General features: G+C 45.3%; 1 protein-coding gene across 1 annotated transcript; it reads left to right on the top strand.

Annotated features, from left to right (window-relative positions):
* The first annotated feature begins 7,981 nt into the window (after window positions 1-7,981).
* Window positions 7,982-17,405, top strand: LOC109475407. The gene is given in 24 exon segments (XM_019776013.1): window positions 7,982-8,061; window positions 8,441-8,663; window positions 8,759-8,839; window positions 9,560-9,663; window positions 10,024-10,120; window positions 10,467-10,480; window positions 10,517-10,734; window positions 10,996-11,081; window positions 11,084-11,162; window positions 11,380-11,847; window positions 12,244-12,305; window positions 12,402-12,549; window positions 12,700-12,897; window positions 13,011-13,066; window positions 13,347-13,512; window positions 13,781-13,945; window positions 14,135-14,199; window positions 14,372-14,535; window positions 14,654-14,813; window positions 15,085-15,310; window positions 15,503-15,694; window positions 15,848-16,036; window positions 16,309-16,494; window positions 16,846-17,405. Coding segments are annotated over 23 exon segments (3,903 nt in total). The 5' UTR covers window positions 7,982-8,061; window positions 8,441-8,444.
* Window positions 17,406-18,077: the final 672 nt, after the last annotated feature.

The raw sequence follows: 18,077 nt of genomic DNA, 5'->3' as shown, positions 1-18,077 counted from the left end.
CTTGGAAACCTTTGTCATACCAGGAAGTTAAATCGTGAAGGGTGCATACCAGTTGAGATTCGCATGAGTGTCTGGCTCGGAATCCATGTTGAGTAGGGAGTAGTATATTGTTACTATCCAGATGTTTCATAGTTGCAGAGTATATTATATGTTCTAACAGCTTGCAGCTTACACTAGTTAATGAAACTGGTCTATAGTTCGCGGGTTCCCCCCTATCACCTTTCTTGAAAATTGGGTGGACAAAGGTTCCTCTCCAGTCACCTGGGACTTGGCCCTTCTCCAGAGACTGGTTAAAGATAAATGTAAAATGGGACTGATCTCTGAAGCGTATTCTTTGAGTATTCTACATGGTATGTGGTCCGGCCCAGCGGCCTTACGGGGATTAATGCCCTCTAGTAATTTACAGACCCCTTCTTCGGTTACTACTATTTGGGGCATGTCTGGGTGTGGACTAACTCCTAAGTCAGGGGTGGTGGTTAAGTCTTCCTGAGTGAAAACTGAGTTGTACTGTTCACTTAGCACTTCTGCTTTCTGCTGGCTCCCGGTTACTAAATCATTATTGTGGTTCAAGGGTGCAATACCAGTTGCTGTCTGTTTCCTTCCTTTAATATAAGTCCAAATTTTCTTAGGATCATCTAATGCATTGCTCATGATTTCTTCTAAATATTCATTGTGTGCCTTTCTGATTCTTCGCTTCACTTCTCTGCTACAACTTAGTGCAAGGCGTTAAATACACCGCAATCGGGTCCCAGCAAATCGGTTTTGTTGCATCTATGACGTCATGACATCAAAATTACGCAAAGTGCGTTAGATTTATCTGTCCATTCTTACGTTATGGACCACTTAAGAATTTTCAAAAGTGATTTAGTTCTTGAATTTTTTTTTTGTTACTTTGCTACACGGCGTTTAATCTCCTTGATTACACTTGCGATCCTTAAAAATCTTAAAACTTTAAACTATGACGTCATGGCGTCAAAATGACCCAATGTGCGTTAGTTTTATCAGATTAATATTAATGTATAGACTATTAAAGAATTGTTTAAAGTTATTTGGTTCTAAAAAATCATTTCATTCCTTTGCTGCACAGTTGAATCTCTTACATAACGCTAGGGTTTCAGTGCTGCAATACTACATTCGTGAATTTATGGCGTTATTACGTCAGGACTACGCAATGTGCGTGTGTCTTAACAGTCGAATCTCGGATCACTGAAGGATTTTCATATGTCATTTGGTTCTCTAAAATCATTATTTTTGCTTCAAGTCATTAAATACAAGGGGTTGCGATTCTTTAGCCAGGCTCTTGGCAGGGGATGTCACTCAACCATTTCCACCGGGGATCTCCGCAGCCTCCTGGCCTCGGGCGGGCGGGAGTTTTGATTCTGCGTTTTATAGAATTTTTAACGCGTCCTTTTGCCAGCCATCCTACAACCAGCTGCCCAGAGAAGGTTTGTACCCGTCCAAACTTTCTCTGGGCGACTGGTTGTAGGATGGCCCGGGCAAAAGATCGCGGCATGAGATAATGATGTATCAAAACTCCCGCCCGGAAGGCGGCACAGGTTCTCAGGCTAAATCTCCGGCCGCTGGGTCTGGTAGTGCAAAATTATAAATACGCCTGACGTACGGTTGAAGCACTTAATTTACAGCGTATATGGGCTTAATTGTTTTTCCATGACACTCAAAACTGTCGATGTGTATATGGTCACTAATACTTTAGACGCCTTCCTGACAAAAACTGAGCGAAACAAGCCTTGCAGTAACACAACTGACCATTTTGTGGACAATAATGAAATGTTTTATATGTAATTATAATATCTATAGAAAAAAACGACAATATAAAGATCACACTAAAAAGAATTATAATTTTTTCGCGTTTTGCTGTACCACAAATCACGTCACACAAGACCCGGTCCCACCCACCGCCGATACGCCCGGCCGCTAGCCCGCTCCACACAAGTTTGGGGTAGTCAACTTGTCTTGGAGCGGTAGACGGCTGGCAACCTGGCTTGCGCGCGATAACATGGCTCTGCTGCTCGATACAGGAGAATACTCTCCAAGTAGAGGTTCGGGAGTTGGCTTATTTTTTAGTAGTCTATGTATTAGGCTTTCTTTCATCGGGGTTTCTTTTTGCACTGGTTTGCGTGAAAAAAAGATTCCAGTGCAATCTTTTTTCACGCAAAGCTGCAAGATTCCAGTGCAAAAAAGAAACCCCGATAAAATTAAAAAAAGCCTAAAACGTTAACACGCCAAAAATTAGTCAAAACCCAGCAAACCTCTGGCTTGGACAGAGAGAAGAAGGCTGGTCTGCTGTCGGTTTGTTGAACAGCAGGAGATGTCACTCAAGCATGGCAACCGGGTAACCCGAGCCGTGCCTTGCTGCGGCTCTGGAGTTGACCCTCTCTGGTCAGCTATATTTTTCTAATTTTTCTGTCAGCGATTTGCGGAGCCTGGTCGACTCGGGAGACTCTACTCTAGAAATTGGCCAAATTCGAGAGATACCATGCCGGGGGAGTTGGTGTTAATATTAAGAATTGCCAATATGAAGAAGGGGTACGGTGTATGACATAATCATATGAGAAGTTATTCACTATCTACATTGTCCCTGTCCAGTGTGTGAGGGCATGCAACCCTTCCCCTTCTGAAGGTTTGAGTAGAGTAGAGTAGAGTAGAGTAGAGTAGAGTAGAGTAGAGTAGAGTAGAGTAGAGTAGAGTAGTGTTTGGCATGCATTTTCCATATTTTCCCGTCGTTTTACCTACAGTTGTGTTTCAGATCTAGCGATCTTTTGGTGGGCAGGTTTCTCCATAACAACTTTAGTTAGTTTTCCGACAGAGATTCGTTTCATGTGCGATTCAGATACACACCACCCTGTCCTGAGGCCATTTTCTGTCTTGGGCCGGTGTCTCGCGGAGGCTGAGATCGAGGGCTATTTTTGGCAGACTGTGACGTAGCGGGACTGTTGCATATGATTATTTTCTGGTTTCCATGGCGCTCGCCAGCGATCTGGGCTCCCTCGGCGCCTGCATACATTATCCCCGCATGGCCCAGCCTTTCGAGTTCTACCGGCGCTCGTGAAACTCCCTGGCCGTGGCAAAGTTCCTTCTGGGCATTATGTGGAGGGGTATTTAGTCTTACACCCTCACAGCGTTAAGGCCGCACAACACAGTATAAATGGGCGAACCCCGTAGTCAAAAGTAGTCCGGCACAAAGTAGCGCTGCACAATACTTGAGAAAGGGGCAGAGATTATTATGTACATGGCATTGAGGTTGAACCTGGGGTGAATGTTAGAGGAATGCGTCAGTTTTGAGACTGTAAAAGTTGAATCATGGTACGTGTTCAGTCGGCGTAGATATGCGCTTGTATACTTGCGCCGCCTAGTACTGTGCGTCGGCTGCAGTTCCATGACCTCCGCAGTGGCGCTAATAAAAGAGGGCGTGAGAAGAGAACTAGCCGGCAAACTTAGGCTCATTTTCAAATATTTTGTACACCATGCCCTGAAATTAAACATATCAAAATGTGGAACCTTTCTTGTGCACCCTACTATAATTTTTAGTGAGTCGAAGTGAGTCACTTTGGGGTCCTTAACTATAGAAATCCCCATAGGGCTAATACTGTGTTGTGCCGCCTTGAACCCCCACGGGAATTAAGCAACAGTTTCAAATTCGGTGAAATTTGCTTAGTATATCTGGTACTGACGTCGGTCCAAATAATATACACCAGTTTATTTCACCGTCAGACCCCCGTTGCCATGGCAACGGCCAATAGGACCGTCCCCTATGCTTTACTATGGGAGTTCCCCACTGGCCCGAGGACGCGTATCCCCCCCCCCCCTTTTCTGCCGTGAAAACGGCTTGCACTAACTACAAATCACTCAGAAGATGAGAGGGTACAACAATGATACCCGCTAGCAAGAAAAAGTTGGCCGGAATAGTAAATTTGCCGTGATAAGTAGACAATTAAATGGCCCGTCATTAGGGCCTTGTACGGGACCTAGCCCTACGACAGGTGCCGAAGTGCAAAGTTGCCGAAATCTCAGCAACCGTTCGGATTTGTGGAATAAAATTTGGCAAAGTTTCACATCTTGACTAGTTTTATCGTATAAACGAAAAAAAATTCGATGTCAAGTTCGTTTAACAAATATATAAAGGTACTTTGTAAAGGTCCGTTTAATATACCATTGAGACAACTTAAAATTGGAAACTTTAATCTACGCCACGATATATACCTTTGGCTTTTCCGCGGACGCTGGGGACGAGTGTGAGGTCTTTTGGTCTTTTCAGCGATCTCCACTGCGCTGTGAGCGATATCTGAGTCTATATGCTGCACGAAACTTCACCGCAATCTGTTTTGGACGCCGCGCTTCGCGGGCGACAGGGGGCGTTAGGGCACGGCAAGTCCTGGGTTCTGGGACTTAGAAAAATTTGCAGGCTCCACACCAAAATTTTTCTAAGTGTTTACGCCGTCCAGGGCGTTCAGCGGCGCTGAACCGCCGAACGTCTCGAACCACTTAAGGTGGTTCCTCGCGCGGGCGTTCGAACGGGCACTCTCACGGGCCGGACGTGCTGAACGGCCCTGGGCGGGGTGGACGACTCTCGGACTAGTCCGAACCGTCCGAACCAGGAGCATTTTTACAGAGGAGTCGCCATGTTTGTTTACATAGCGTATTTATTTAGCGCGATCACTGCAGAGAAGTGAAATAAAGAGTTCTTTTATACTTCAACATCGCAGTTTGCTGTATTTTGACCATGAGATGACTTATAGTGGCCCAGGGAACAAAAAATCCCGTCCCGTTGCGTCGCGGGATAAACAATAGGGCGGAACCTGATAAATTGAATGGGGGAGTGTTCAGTATGTGTACAGGGGAAGGGGTGACAAGTCATGGACGTAATTGATGTACGTGTGTGATTTTCTGCCGCCTTTTTGCACCTCCATGGTGTGATCTACTGGAAAATAAGCTGTATGGTTCTAACTTCAAATTTCTGTCAATGTTTTAGGAATTTTAGTTAGATCGGGAGATGGCCTTGGTTAGATGACGAATTACTCTCAGCAATAAAAGAGGAATAGCCTTTCTTAGAGGAATAGTACTTGCCTATTTTTACATAATTGCAATATCTTAGGATAATAGGATATTTCAGTGTCTTTGACATCTGGGTATCATTTGGAATGGTTTGAATCCTTGGTTGAGCATCCTCCACTATTGCAAGGGAAGAACTACCTTTGGAACTGGGCTCTCTCCTTCCACCTCGGTACCCCTTCCACCTGGTCCCGCCCCAGAGGGAGACCGAGGCGCATCTGGACGGAGCAGCTATCCACAGACCTTCAGGCTGCAGGACTGGATATCACGACCGCCTGGATGGCAGCCAGAGACAGGCAGACCAGCCACCTGGAGGCGCATGCGAAGCTGAGTTGAGTATCCTGGTTGGAGCTTCATTCATCTGACAAGTTAGAGGGTCCTGTCATGAAAGAGGACTACTGCAAGCATGTTAAAGCCACTGTAATCAGCATTAATTGATCTTCTTATTCAGTATAGGTGGGGAGTCGCTGCTAGCCTTTGATGTCCTTCTGATCTGGCCGCTTTTAATCTTAAACAATCTAAGTAACATTTTCATGGCGATGCGTGACTGTGAACAGTTATTCTTGGCATGGCCATTCTTATGCTCCATATGGCGACACCAAAGTACGGGCGAAAAACTCAGAAAGGACATCGACGCATCAATTGTAAATTTATTAATATTTTGATCGATTTTGAACATCAAACAACACAGGTTGCTGATAATATACGGAGGGAAGGACATTCAAGTACATTAGATCCTCTTTCTGTGTCATCGCCATCTCTCAAATTGATGCAAGTAGTAGGCATAATTCATCGGTCTCGTAGGACCATGAAGAAGAATCATCTTCTACATCATTGATGCAAGTACATGTACGACAACAACAACAAGAAACCATACACATGTTCATGTCGACACTTTAATAGTCACATGGAGTTGAATGTTGGATCATTACCTCATACACCTTGGTTGGACCAAGCTGATCACTCAAGTAAACACATCTGTTCACAAAGAATAAGTTAGTCATTTCATCGATAAGTTTTTTTAAATAAGTACACTGTGTACAGCACAAAAACATACTCGTAATGGGATCAAAGACTGGCACAATGTACCGGATGAAGTACTAGTAAATCTATAATGTATTCTGTCTATCGTCGGATTCAGTCACCCCTTCCCCTGTACACATACTGAACACTCCCCCATTCAATTTATCAGGTTCCGCCCTATTGTTTATCCCGCGACGCAACGGGACGGGATTTTTTGTTCCCTGGGCCACTATAAGTCATCTCATGGTCAAAATACAGCAAACTGCGATGTTGAAGTATAAAAGAACTCTTTATTTCACTTCTCTGCAGTGATCGCGCTAAATAAATACGCTATGTAAACAAACATGGCGACTGGCCGCATTTGTCGCCTCCAGCCGATAGTTTCCAGCGATTCATAGTGATTTCTTGTTCCCTGGGCCACGTATAAGTTTAATATGTTATGGGTAAACTTAAGTACAGCAAACTGCGATGTTAGAGTATAAAAGAACTTTTTATTTCGATACATTTCACTTCTCTGCCTGATTGCACTGAAACAGACATAGTCGCTATGTAAACAACATGGCGACTGGCCGCGTTTGTCGACTCCGCCGACTATTCGGGGCCCGATAGTTGCCGATTCAAAGCGATTTTCTGTTCTCTGTGCCACGCATAAGTTATACCATGGTCAGAATAAAGCAAACTGCGATGCTGAAGTGCAAAAGAACTTTTTAATTTGGTACATTTCACTTCTCTTCTGTGATCGCGTTAAACAAACATATCGCGTTACGCTATGTAAACAAACATGGCGACTGGTCGGTCCGCCTCCGATTGCCGATTCAGTATTTAAGTGATTTCTTGTTCCCTGGGCCACGTATAAGTTATCTTATGCCAAAATACAGCGATTTGGGCTCTTATCTCATCAATGCAGGGTGTATTCCGGTAGATTTAAGCCTCCTATATGTCCTTTCCGGTCCTTTCCGATCCTTTCCGGTCCTTTCCGGTCCTTTCCGGTAAATAGGTTGACCGGGACGGCGGCGTTATTTTTTTCGGAGAGCGGCGCGAGTTATGCCGCAGAGGGACGATTTTGCCGCCGAGGGAATTTTGCAAAAGAAGGTTTTTGAAAAACCTTCTCTCCGTGGCAAAATCCCCTCGGCGGCAAAATCGTCCCTCTGTGGCATAACTCGCGCCCCTCTCCGAAAAAAATAACGCCGCCGTCCAACAGGTCTGCGAAGGAGGCTAACGAGCTTGTATTGTCCAGCAAGATTCGGGGAAAGAGGGAGGGGTGGAAACGAACAAATACTTGCGGTAGTGAAATCTTAGCCATGGAATATTGACTGCTGAAGTGCCCAAATTAACTGGCACTTATTATCAACAAATCAAGAATTACAGTAACCATAGAGGTAAAATTTGAGACACAGATCTGAAGACCGGGGCATTGTTAAAACGTGCGAAGCGAAGAACAATGGAGGCGGAGACGAGGTACGCATTTCAAAAGGCAAGCTCGCGGGAAAATCTTGCTGAGCATGGTGCGATCAAAACATTTCTAGTCCACGCCTTGAAACGTGTTAACCAATCAGCTACTGTTGTCAAGAGCGAAATGAATGATTGACATTGAATATTCATGAGCAGCGTGTTAGGAAAAATGGGGTCAGATTTGACCATCGTGGAACACGATTAGGGTTCTAAAGCAGGTGGGGACATTGGGGCCTGTATTTTACCACCGTGTAATCTCTCTTGATATGAATTGAGCCGAGACCCGGGGACGCCATGTGTTATTTTTAGACGGTTATCGCGAAGGTACATGCAGTAGGGAAATAACCTATGTTGGCCCACTGTTGTTTACGGCGTCATTATAAAAACATCTGTCCATCAACGGAACAATTTATGGATTAAACTTTAACCAGGAAACGTGGAACTTGGATAGGCCACTCATGTAAGCATTATAAGCTCACAACAACACCTACAGACGGCATTTACAGGTGTGCACAGGTGTGCGAAACAGGCAAGTTTTTATACGTCTAGTCTTTGAATTTTAACCATATTGAAATTGCTGCAATTTCCTATGTTTAAAAGTCTGTTTTTACCCCATAGTCCCCAGTTTTGTGAGACCATATGCTTTCTAAAGTATTTGCTTTGCACTTATTTGCTAAGTACAATGTATTGGGTTCAGAGTCGAAAGGGCTAAGCAAATCATTTGATCTTTGAAAGAGAGTATCAAATTCGCAAGACAGTAACATTGGCAGGGCAGTATCCATTTGACACACTGACCAAAATCGATACCGGTACAAAACAGAAAACCTGCTTAAACATCTAAAAACACGTCAAAAAAAAGCCGAAGCCAAAAACTCTGCTCATTTTCTCACTTCAGATACATGTCTTCCTCGCCGGGCAGCATCGGGCTGCTTCCTCGGGGCTGGTCGCCTCACGGCCCGACTAAAACAGCCTGGACGACCCGGTGCGACCATTTGGGACCACGGGGTGACTTAACCAGACGGACCCTTAGCAGACGCCGCAAATCTAAACACAAGACTAGCCGGCCACCATCGGCGGCAAAAGACATCGGCAATGTACCGCCGGTGTCAGAGTGTAAGGTTTGTAAATTTCTTCTTCCTCTTCTTCTTTTTTTTTAAATGATAATAATATCATAATAATAATCGTTATCATTAATTGTAATTATTATCCACAGGTTTCGATGCCAAGCAGGCAAGCCGAGAGATCGTTCATGTGGGGAGACTTGGCAGTTCTAGAGGAGCACCGGGAAGACCAAGTAGGAAACGCTCTTGTTTTGTTGGTTGGGTGTGTTTGTCTGTTCGTTTGTTTGCATGTGTCTGTAGGTATTTAAATTTTGTATAACCGAGTAAAGAGGGGCTGGTTATCATGGGTTGACCTTAAGGTCACGTTGGAAGGAAGCGTGGATCAGAAGTAGTGTTACATGACCGTAGCCAGGATTTTGAATGGGGGGTTCTTCCCAGTGGTTGAGGGACCAGTGAGCGCCGTATGTAGGCGCGAGGCGAGCGCCGAAGACGCGAGGTTCCTAGGGGGTCCAGGGGTATGCTCCCCCGGAAAATTTTGAAAAATTAACTTTCTGAAATGGAATTTCCTGCATTTTTGAAAGGGTTTTACAGTAAAAATCAGAGATAACTTTTCATTCAATGACAAAGTAGGTAGTTTTCTACGATTCCAGCCCAGCTGGTGATACGAATCAGTCCATCTAAAGAAAAATGTTGGACCCTTTGGATAAGAAGAGGACCAATATGTGGACCTTTGAGCCATGTGGGGGGTTCTTCCGAACCCCCTTGGCTACGATACGGGCATGGGTTAGAAAAAAAAGAAGTTACGAATTTGACAAAGAGCCAGCAAGCTGGCATGTAAGGTCTGTTAGCCGGATGTCAGTGAGACAATGCAATGACGGGTGAACAGTAAAATTAACAACTATAACAATGCAATTCGTTTTAAATACCTTACCTAACGCATATTCTATTCTTAGACAATTGGAACACCAGCTGTCAGCAGTGACAGTGAAGTCGAAAACATTCCAAAAGAAGAAATCACCAGAGACCCCACACCACCTCCGGATGTCACAGATGATCAGTAAGTCATTTAAACATTTGTTTTGCTAGAGTCTCAAAGTATATGGAAGGAGGCTACAACACAAGAAAAGGATACCGAAAACACCATTAAACACCGAAAATACATCTGCTTTTTGCTTTACACCAAGCAGCATACAGGTTCGGAATGGCGATATTTTATAGTAATAAATCCAGACCTTGACCTGAAGGCAAACATTCATAGTTTGCTACCTATTCAATCCCTGATAAGAGATTACAAACAGCATGAGCACAAAGGATATTACCAATGGTTGTTACTTGTCCAATCCCCGATAAGAGACTACAATATATGAGCACGGCACGAAGAACAATATCAATATTTGCTCTATGGTACTCTTTCTAGGTCTATTCAAAGGAGCGTTGCCGTTGAAGAGATGGTTGACGAGTTCCATTCCGAAGAAACCAAGGAGACAGTATCAGTGGAGTCAAAAGTGGAAAAGGTACCAGGTCCTATTTTTATTGCTCTGCTTTAATTTAATTTGCCACCTTTAGCATTTTGTTTCACGAATTTAGATAAAAGATGTGTGTTAACTTTAGTTTTGTTCTTAAGCAATTCAATCTGTTTGGTGACCACTTTTGACTTTTCGGTGGAGGCACCTGCCTATGTGCTCAGGTCAGGTACTGGCCCCTTGCTCCCCTCCTTCTTTTGGTGGCCCCTTACATAATTCTTTCCATCGACACAAAGATTATTGACAATACTGTCTACAGTGACCACCTGTCCGCATAGAGGTCCCCTGAGTGGTCTTCTTGGGAGGTTTTGACTGTATGCTGTTTTTCTTATCACAGGCCCCACTGAAAAGGTTGCCGATCCATAACTCCCTTGGCCCACTGAAAAGGCAGCCAAGCTGTGACTCCCTATTCGGCGGGAAGCAGGTGAAGCCCGGCGCCGTGTGGACGCCGTACGGCCCGCCGCTGTACGGGTACGGCTCCTCCCTGAACCCGCCGACCAGGAAGCGGCCGGACACGCTGCTCATCCTCGCCGCCATCTTCTACTGCCTGGCCGTCCTGACAGCGGTGGTGTTCGCTGTCCTCTTCAAGACCAACGTCATACCAGGTGCATAACTTAACTTAAGCCCCAGCCACACACTGCCACTGCCGACAAAGGTCGACGATTTACGTCGAGAATGTTATAGTTTAAAGATTAAGTGATCAGACGTTCTTTCAATTTTGGCTTGAAAAATGAATTTTCTAAAAAGACTGTTTTGCTCAGAACGGTAGGATCTACGTATTTTTCCTTTTACCTTCTGCAATCATCTCATTCCATTCCGTTCTCGGAGCCTTTCGATGTCTTATGTTTTCCTTCATGGTTCGATAGTTTACAAGACTCCTGAGCCGGTGCCTGCGTGGATGCAGCAGTTTTCCCCGGAGATGCAGAGGTGGTACCAGTTGGCGCTGCAGGCTAGGCCGCCGGAGGGGACACATCAGCGATACTACCACCTGGATACGTGCAGGAGCCAACAGTGCCGCCGCTTGTGGAGGAGTGTGAGTACCATTTTACCGTAGCCCACACGTACAAGTTTGTACACCGCTGCGTTAACTGCGTGAAACGCCTACTTCTGCTGCACGACATACTCTTGTTTCGGTTTCTTTGTAGTTCTTCTGAGCCAAAATACGACAGCAGCAAAATTGTAACAGATCAAAAGGCGAAAGAGATACTAGTAGTGTTGACTTAAAAAAAGTTTTCCTTACATATTTTCAGTTTGCGACAACACGCCACTTCCTGACTTGCATAACGGCCGTTTCAACTGCACCAGCATTGCCTACTACAACATCCATGTGAGCATGTGCATCGCCAAGTGTGACGTGGGCTACCAGACCGATGACGCGGGCCTGCTGTTCTGCAACCGTGGCCGATGGGCGCCGATCGCGCCCGAAGTCGTGTCGACACTCGTCGGCGTCGGTCGGGCTGCCGACACGATGCCGAACACGGACCCTGGGTGGTTCGAGTACCTCGGCATCTCCGACAAAATCTACGCGGACGCGGCGCATGGCATTTTGGTTAAACTAAACGCCCCCCACCTTCCTATCGTGGAGACATATTTAGATATAATTTCGGAGAATAACATTATCGACTTCGACATGATGCGGCAGTTGTTGGAATGGATCGGCCCTATTCTTGAAGACATCGTGGCCCACTTGGACTTCCTGCAGGTTCTGTCTCGCCTAGGTATGCAGCATTAGGCCCTTATTGTATCCAGAAGTGTGCCCCATCTAGGTCTAGGTCTAGGTCTATGTCTATGTCTATGTCTAGGTCTAGGTCTATGTCTAGGTCTAGGTCTAGGTCTAGGTCTAGGTCTAGGTCTAGGTCTAGGTCTAGGTCTAGGACGAGGTCTGAATGGGTTAGGGTGAAGTCCCCGCGTATCGAAAAACGTAGATTTGCCCCAGACATAGTTCTGGATACGCGTGCACTATCCAGAACGTGCCTGGCCATGGTTCTAAATCACGGTTCTGACCGCCTGTGACACACAATGTCATCCACACCACCAAGTCTACTTGTTATTACACATATATCATATATCTAACCTGTTGATGATCGTATAACCTGTGAATATCTGTTTTGCAGAGACGTTTGGAGCGACCAAGCATCCAGAATGCAGACTTGTGGACTGTGAAACAGAGTCTGGGGTAATCTTTTGTGTTCTCTTATATAATTATCTCACTAGAACTTCTAGTAGCTAGAAGGAAGTGAAGCATGACTAGCAAGTCTCTCTTTTTTCACAGAATTTAGCTCATGGCAAACTCAGCAGCAACTCAACGACATACATGTCAGAAGCCCGAGTGGTCTGTGAGCGAGGCTACCTTCCCCGGCACCCTGTACTGACGTGTAACGCTACAGGACACTGGGACAAACCCGCACAGTGTGACCCTGGTAGGATGTTATTCTGGTTTTCTGATGATTATCTATTAGGCTTGTAATTATTGATATTCAACGATTTTTTTCAGCATAAAAACACATCCAATTCTGCTTTTCTATTTGGAACTTTAGTAATTGTTTTCTGTATGTGTGGCCATCACACAGTAACCTGCAGCCCACCTGAGGACCCCCCGCACGGCTCGTACCTGTGTCAGGGTCACGTGTTCTCGGACCGTTGTGATGTCACCTGCGACGCAGGGTACGTACCGGAAACGGACTACGCCCTTGGCTGCAGTTGGACCGGAAACTGGACCACCTTCCGCAGATGGAACACGACAGAGATGGAAAATGCTGTGTTTGCAGGTGGGGGACGTATCATTTTTGACAACTCGTTTTTGGGGGGATATTCTGTTTCCCATGTACAGGTATAAGGTGCTGAAATGCATGCAAATTGACATTTTTCTTTCTTCTGACAGACGTTGTCATCCCACAGACGCTGGCCTGTGTCGTCGCTGACTGTGCAAACATTTCGGTAAGTCAACCATTAAAGTCTTCTCTGCCTAATCCTAATCTTCAACAACCATCTAATACATGTTGTAATCTCTATATTTGGACAGCCATGTTTACACCGAATGGGAAATGCAACGTAAGAATTGTTACTACAATAGGAAGAATGGGCTGACGTTGCAATCTGTCATCCAATATGGTTGTTGATTGGATGGGTCAACTACATCCGCTTAAAGATTATTGTATTCAGTTTAGACCAAAGACCAGTCAAACAGTCAAAGATCATTCAACTCCGCCATGCACAGATCCCGGCACACGGTGACGTCACCTGTACAGGTACGACGTACGGCGAGACGTGTCATCTCACCTGTCAGGACGGCTACGAACGACTGGGACAAGACAACTTCACCTGCCAGGTGTACCGAGTCTCAGCCCAGGCCACCTGGAGTGGGGAGCCAACGTGTACCCCAGGTAATATAGCATATCCTGCTTCGAAAGGCTGGAACAAGACGACTTTACAACTTTGGGGTGGGGAACCGGAGTCTGTCGCGTGTACTGCATTTTACTATCTTACTAGTATCTTACTAGTATACTGATGATGGTATACTGAGATAGTATATACATGATATATTATGTGTCTCTTGTAACCAACATTCCCTTCTAAGTTAAGCTTCATTCTTAGTAAAAATGTAAACAAATTTTTAAAAGCTAATGACAATATTTTTATATTATTTACCAGTGAGTTGCGGCTCCCCTCCTGAGTTCCCAAACACCGCCCTACAGTGCGCCAGCGGACACACCTACGGGAACACCTGCGGAGTCACCTGTGCGGACGGGTACGAAGGAACGGACCACCGGAGCGTAGCTTGTCATAGCAGCGGCAACTGGAGCCTGCAGGAGGGAGGTACGAACTTCTGTTCCTTTTTCAGCGACCTTTGCCGAATTACACGTAAAAAGAGGCCGCGAAAGCAAATCAAAGTGCACATGCCATCCCGACATACACCAACACAACATACATGTATACCTATGTTAGACGTTTTCGCCTCTCTTTAGCTTTCTAATGCTTCTACTGTTATTCCTTTGTGAACTGCAGCGCTCCAGCCAGTTGTTGGGGGACCAGAACTGTTCTGTCAGAAGAAAGACTGCGGCAACCTTACAGTACGTACTCCAAATTTTATCAAAGCTGAAACATTAAACTGTAGCACAACTGAAATATATATTGTGATTATTCATGCTTTGGTGTTCAGCCCTATGAATGGAAGTTTGCAGCATTTATCATTCTTGAAGTATTGAATAATGTTGCTCATAACACTGACATTTTATTTAACAGAGCCCTGCCAACGGCAGCCTGACGTGCAGCGGTACCAGGTACCAGGACTCCTGCCGCCTGACATGTGAGTCCGGCTACAAAGTCGGCAATGAGCAGGACCTTCATCTCCACAGTCTACACAGCTTCAGGTGCACGGCAAGTGGACAATGGAATGACAAGCCAAGGTGAAGAAAGTTTCTAATCTTTTGACATGACTATACATCTCTGGTTCGTCGCATTTCTCACACTGGGAGAACTTTATGCTGGAAATATCAATAAAAACTTCGTCCAACTTTCCTTCAGATGCGTCCCATCCGACTACTGCCGGCTCGGCCTGCACGACTGCCACCCTGAGCACGGGATCTGCGACCTGACGGGCCACCAGACCTTCAGCTGCCGCTGCCGGGTCGGGACGGTCGGGGACGGGAGACGCTGTGAACGGACCCCCTGTCCGCCTTTCCCGGTATGTAGGATTATGTTTCTAATCTCTCCGTGCAATAAGTTCAACGGAAAATACATTCCATATAATTCTTCGAAGTCTCGAATCTGTGGATGAACAGAACCCTGTATAATCTTTTGTACTGCAAGATTAAATGTTAAAAAGTACGAGGCATTTTGAATGGTAAGTAGCCATCTTGGATCTATGGAGTCCACCAACATGGCTGCTACACATATGTGCAATTGATGACATAACCTGCTAGTACACCAAATATGCTGCTGTTTCATCCTCACAGGTCGCTGAACCGGAAAACGGGTACTTCGGGTGTTCTATCCCGGCATCCCCTGCGGCTGACTTCTGCCAATCACCTGACAGCACGGCGGAGGAGTACGAGGTCGTCTGTCTGCTCCACTGTAACCCTGGGTACGACAGGCTCATCTATGCCGAGTACTCCTGTGGACAGGACGGCAACTGGACCATTCCTTTCGACACAAACACTACTGGGATCATACCGTGTTTAGGTAAGTCCAAGCATCTTATTCCCTGTTCGTAGTTTTTGACGTTGCACTTTGGCAAGTCGGTCTTATTTTAAAATAAGTCCGATTTTAAGACGTGATACATTGTTATTTTACAGCAAACAAAAGTTCAGGAATTTATCTTCGATACCAAGTCATGATTGCAATTCTCGTCTTGAAATCTGATTTCTGTTTCAGCCGTCAAATGCTTGGACCTTTCAAGTCCTCTACACGGTAATATGACCTGCGACAGCGGCTACTATTTCCGGTATCCTGAAGTCTGCAACTTCGCCTGCGACCGAGGCTACGAGCTCACGACTCCCACAAGCAGCAGTGAGAGACGCTGTCAGACTGATGCAACCTGGTCTGGAAACAACGCAGAGTGTATCGGTAAGCTGTAACTTCGTCTTGACGGTGACCAAACCATTACATAAATATGCTGCTTTTGTTAGAGGTTACGTCTAGATGATACAAGCATCAATACTAGATGTGATAGGGAGTTTTGAATCTATTATGGTTAACATCATTGTTCTCTGCTGTTAGGTGTGAAATGCCCGGATCTGTCTGCTCCACCAAACGGAAGAATGGCCTGCAATACCAGCTCCCTTCGCTACCCGGACTCGACCTGCACCTTTACCTGTAACTATGGCTATGAACTGGATACCCCAATGGTGCCGGTAAGGCACTGTCAGGCAGACGCAACCTGGTCTGGCGATGATGCCAGGTGTATTGGTAAGTATGCTTTGATGTTTTTTTTTTCAAAACAGCAAAATGATTGGTGTTTAGAATTTAAATTCAGTGTAGAAATATAAGTAAAGCTATTTGATATTTCTACAAGTTTACAAGATGATTAAAACAATTATATTTTGCCAGATAGTCAACATCATCGTCAATGCTATCACATAGCTGAAACATAAGTAATGGTAACAGGCATAACAATATCCTATGTAACACAACACCAATGGAACTGCCACATTGTTCATTGTTGCAAATTGCCACTCCAGGCGTACGGTGTCCGACCCTGTCCAGACCGACTAACGGAAGGATGACGTGTAATCGCGGCTCCACCTTCCGCCATCCGGAAACCTGCACCTTCAGCTGTAACCATGGTTACCAGCTGTACACAGGCAGCAGCAGCAGAACCTGCCAGGCTAATGGCAGGTGGACTGGGAGTAACCCATTCTGTAGAGGTGAGTACCAGGCCAACTGTGAATTGATTAATAAAATCAACTCTTCAAAGACTATAATACTATTAAAACATAACCTGGGAGCCATCGGTCCTGCATCAGGAAAACGGAGGCGAGTGCAAGAAGTTCCGTTACAAAACGGATAGCACCCAGGCTACAATGTTATTGTAATGTAACATTAACGTATTTACTCGCTTACGCTCTCGCTTCATCATTCATTCCATCCAGTTAGCTCTAACTCTTTCCATCACTTTCAATTTTGTTTAGATATGACTGCTAGTAGGATAGAATCTCAAAGAAGGTACTTTGTACAGCACAGAATAGATGAATGTATGCTATTCCTTTACTCTGTAGCCTGTAACGGAGGGGCTGACATCATCTTTTCAATCGACGTTTCCGGGAGTGTTTCTGGGCACTTTGGGACAGTCAAGGACTTTATCAGTGGTGTAGTACGTTCCCTCAACATCGGGGGAAGTTACGCGCGAGTTGGTCTCATCAAGTTTGAAGGTAGCTCTGCAAGTAGGGCGATTTCCCTCGCGGACTACAGCAATAAGGCCGATTTGTTGTCAAGGATCGAAAGCGTGGACATGTCGTTCAGTAGCGGAGTTCCCTCTGTCGCGGGCTTGTCTGTTATGCGTAACGAATTCTTCACTTCCGGACAGCCGGCAGCGAGAAAGTACGGGATCGTCCTAACAGACGGCCAAGACAGTTCGAGTAGCGATGTCATACCGGACTCGATGGCACTGAGAAATGACGGCACCACACTCTTCTGTGTAGGCGTTGCAGAATGGCAAGACGGCATGGGAACATTAAATAACATGGCTAGCAGACCTGTTAACCATCACGTGTTCACGGCCAAGTTTGAAAATCTGCAAACCATCGTAGACGAACTCCGTCATAGGATTTCATGTTGAGATGGACGGAATTTAAAGAACGCTTATTAGTAAAAATTTACGTGAAAGTCAGGACATGTTGTGACCCTGAGAGCTACTACTAGTATATGCATGTATCTTATTGTATCTGCAGTGCATCTTCTATCATTCTCATCATCATCATCATCATCATCATATCCAACATCATTGTGCCAATTTTTGACGCATTCCAATTAGCTTCACGTCAATGCTATATGGCCTCCATCATATTCCCATAAAAGGACAATCGTTTATGTACATGTACATGTATGTGTCACAGTAGAGATGCAAATCCAGTAGAGTTGCCAACTCTACTAGTAGAGATGGGAATCCTAGTATTTATACTACTGAGTTCCAATCTCTACTAGGTACAACTCAACAAAGCCATGACGAATCCATGAGTAGTTGTTCTTGATTTCAACCCAAGTCTTGTCGCGACGAGAATGACCGACCCTGGAGTGGCAGCTGTAAATATATAAAACACCAGATTAACCATGTGCCATCTTTAAGATTTATATAGGGTCACCCAAGTATGTCGTGACACTGTCGTGACGTGCATGCATGCAAGCTTGCAAAAAACCAAAGAAAGTTTTGCCCCCAAAAGTTGTTTTTATCTGAAGAGTGGTGAGGAAATATTTTAACAAATGCCCCTGCTGTTCCAACCTCCTTACAAGC

Source organism: Branchiostoma belcheri, unplaced genomic scaffold (assembly GCF_001625305.1).
Source record: "Branchiostoma belcheri isolate BF01 breed outbred unplaced genomic scaffold, Haploidv18h27 scaffold103, whole genome shotgun sequence".
Lineage (NCBI taxonomy): Eukaryota > Metazoa > Chordata > Leptocardii > Amphioxiformes > Branchiostomatidae > Branchiostoma > Branchiostoma belcheri.
This window is presented reverse-complemented; position numbering and strand designations above follow the sequence as displayed.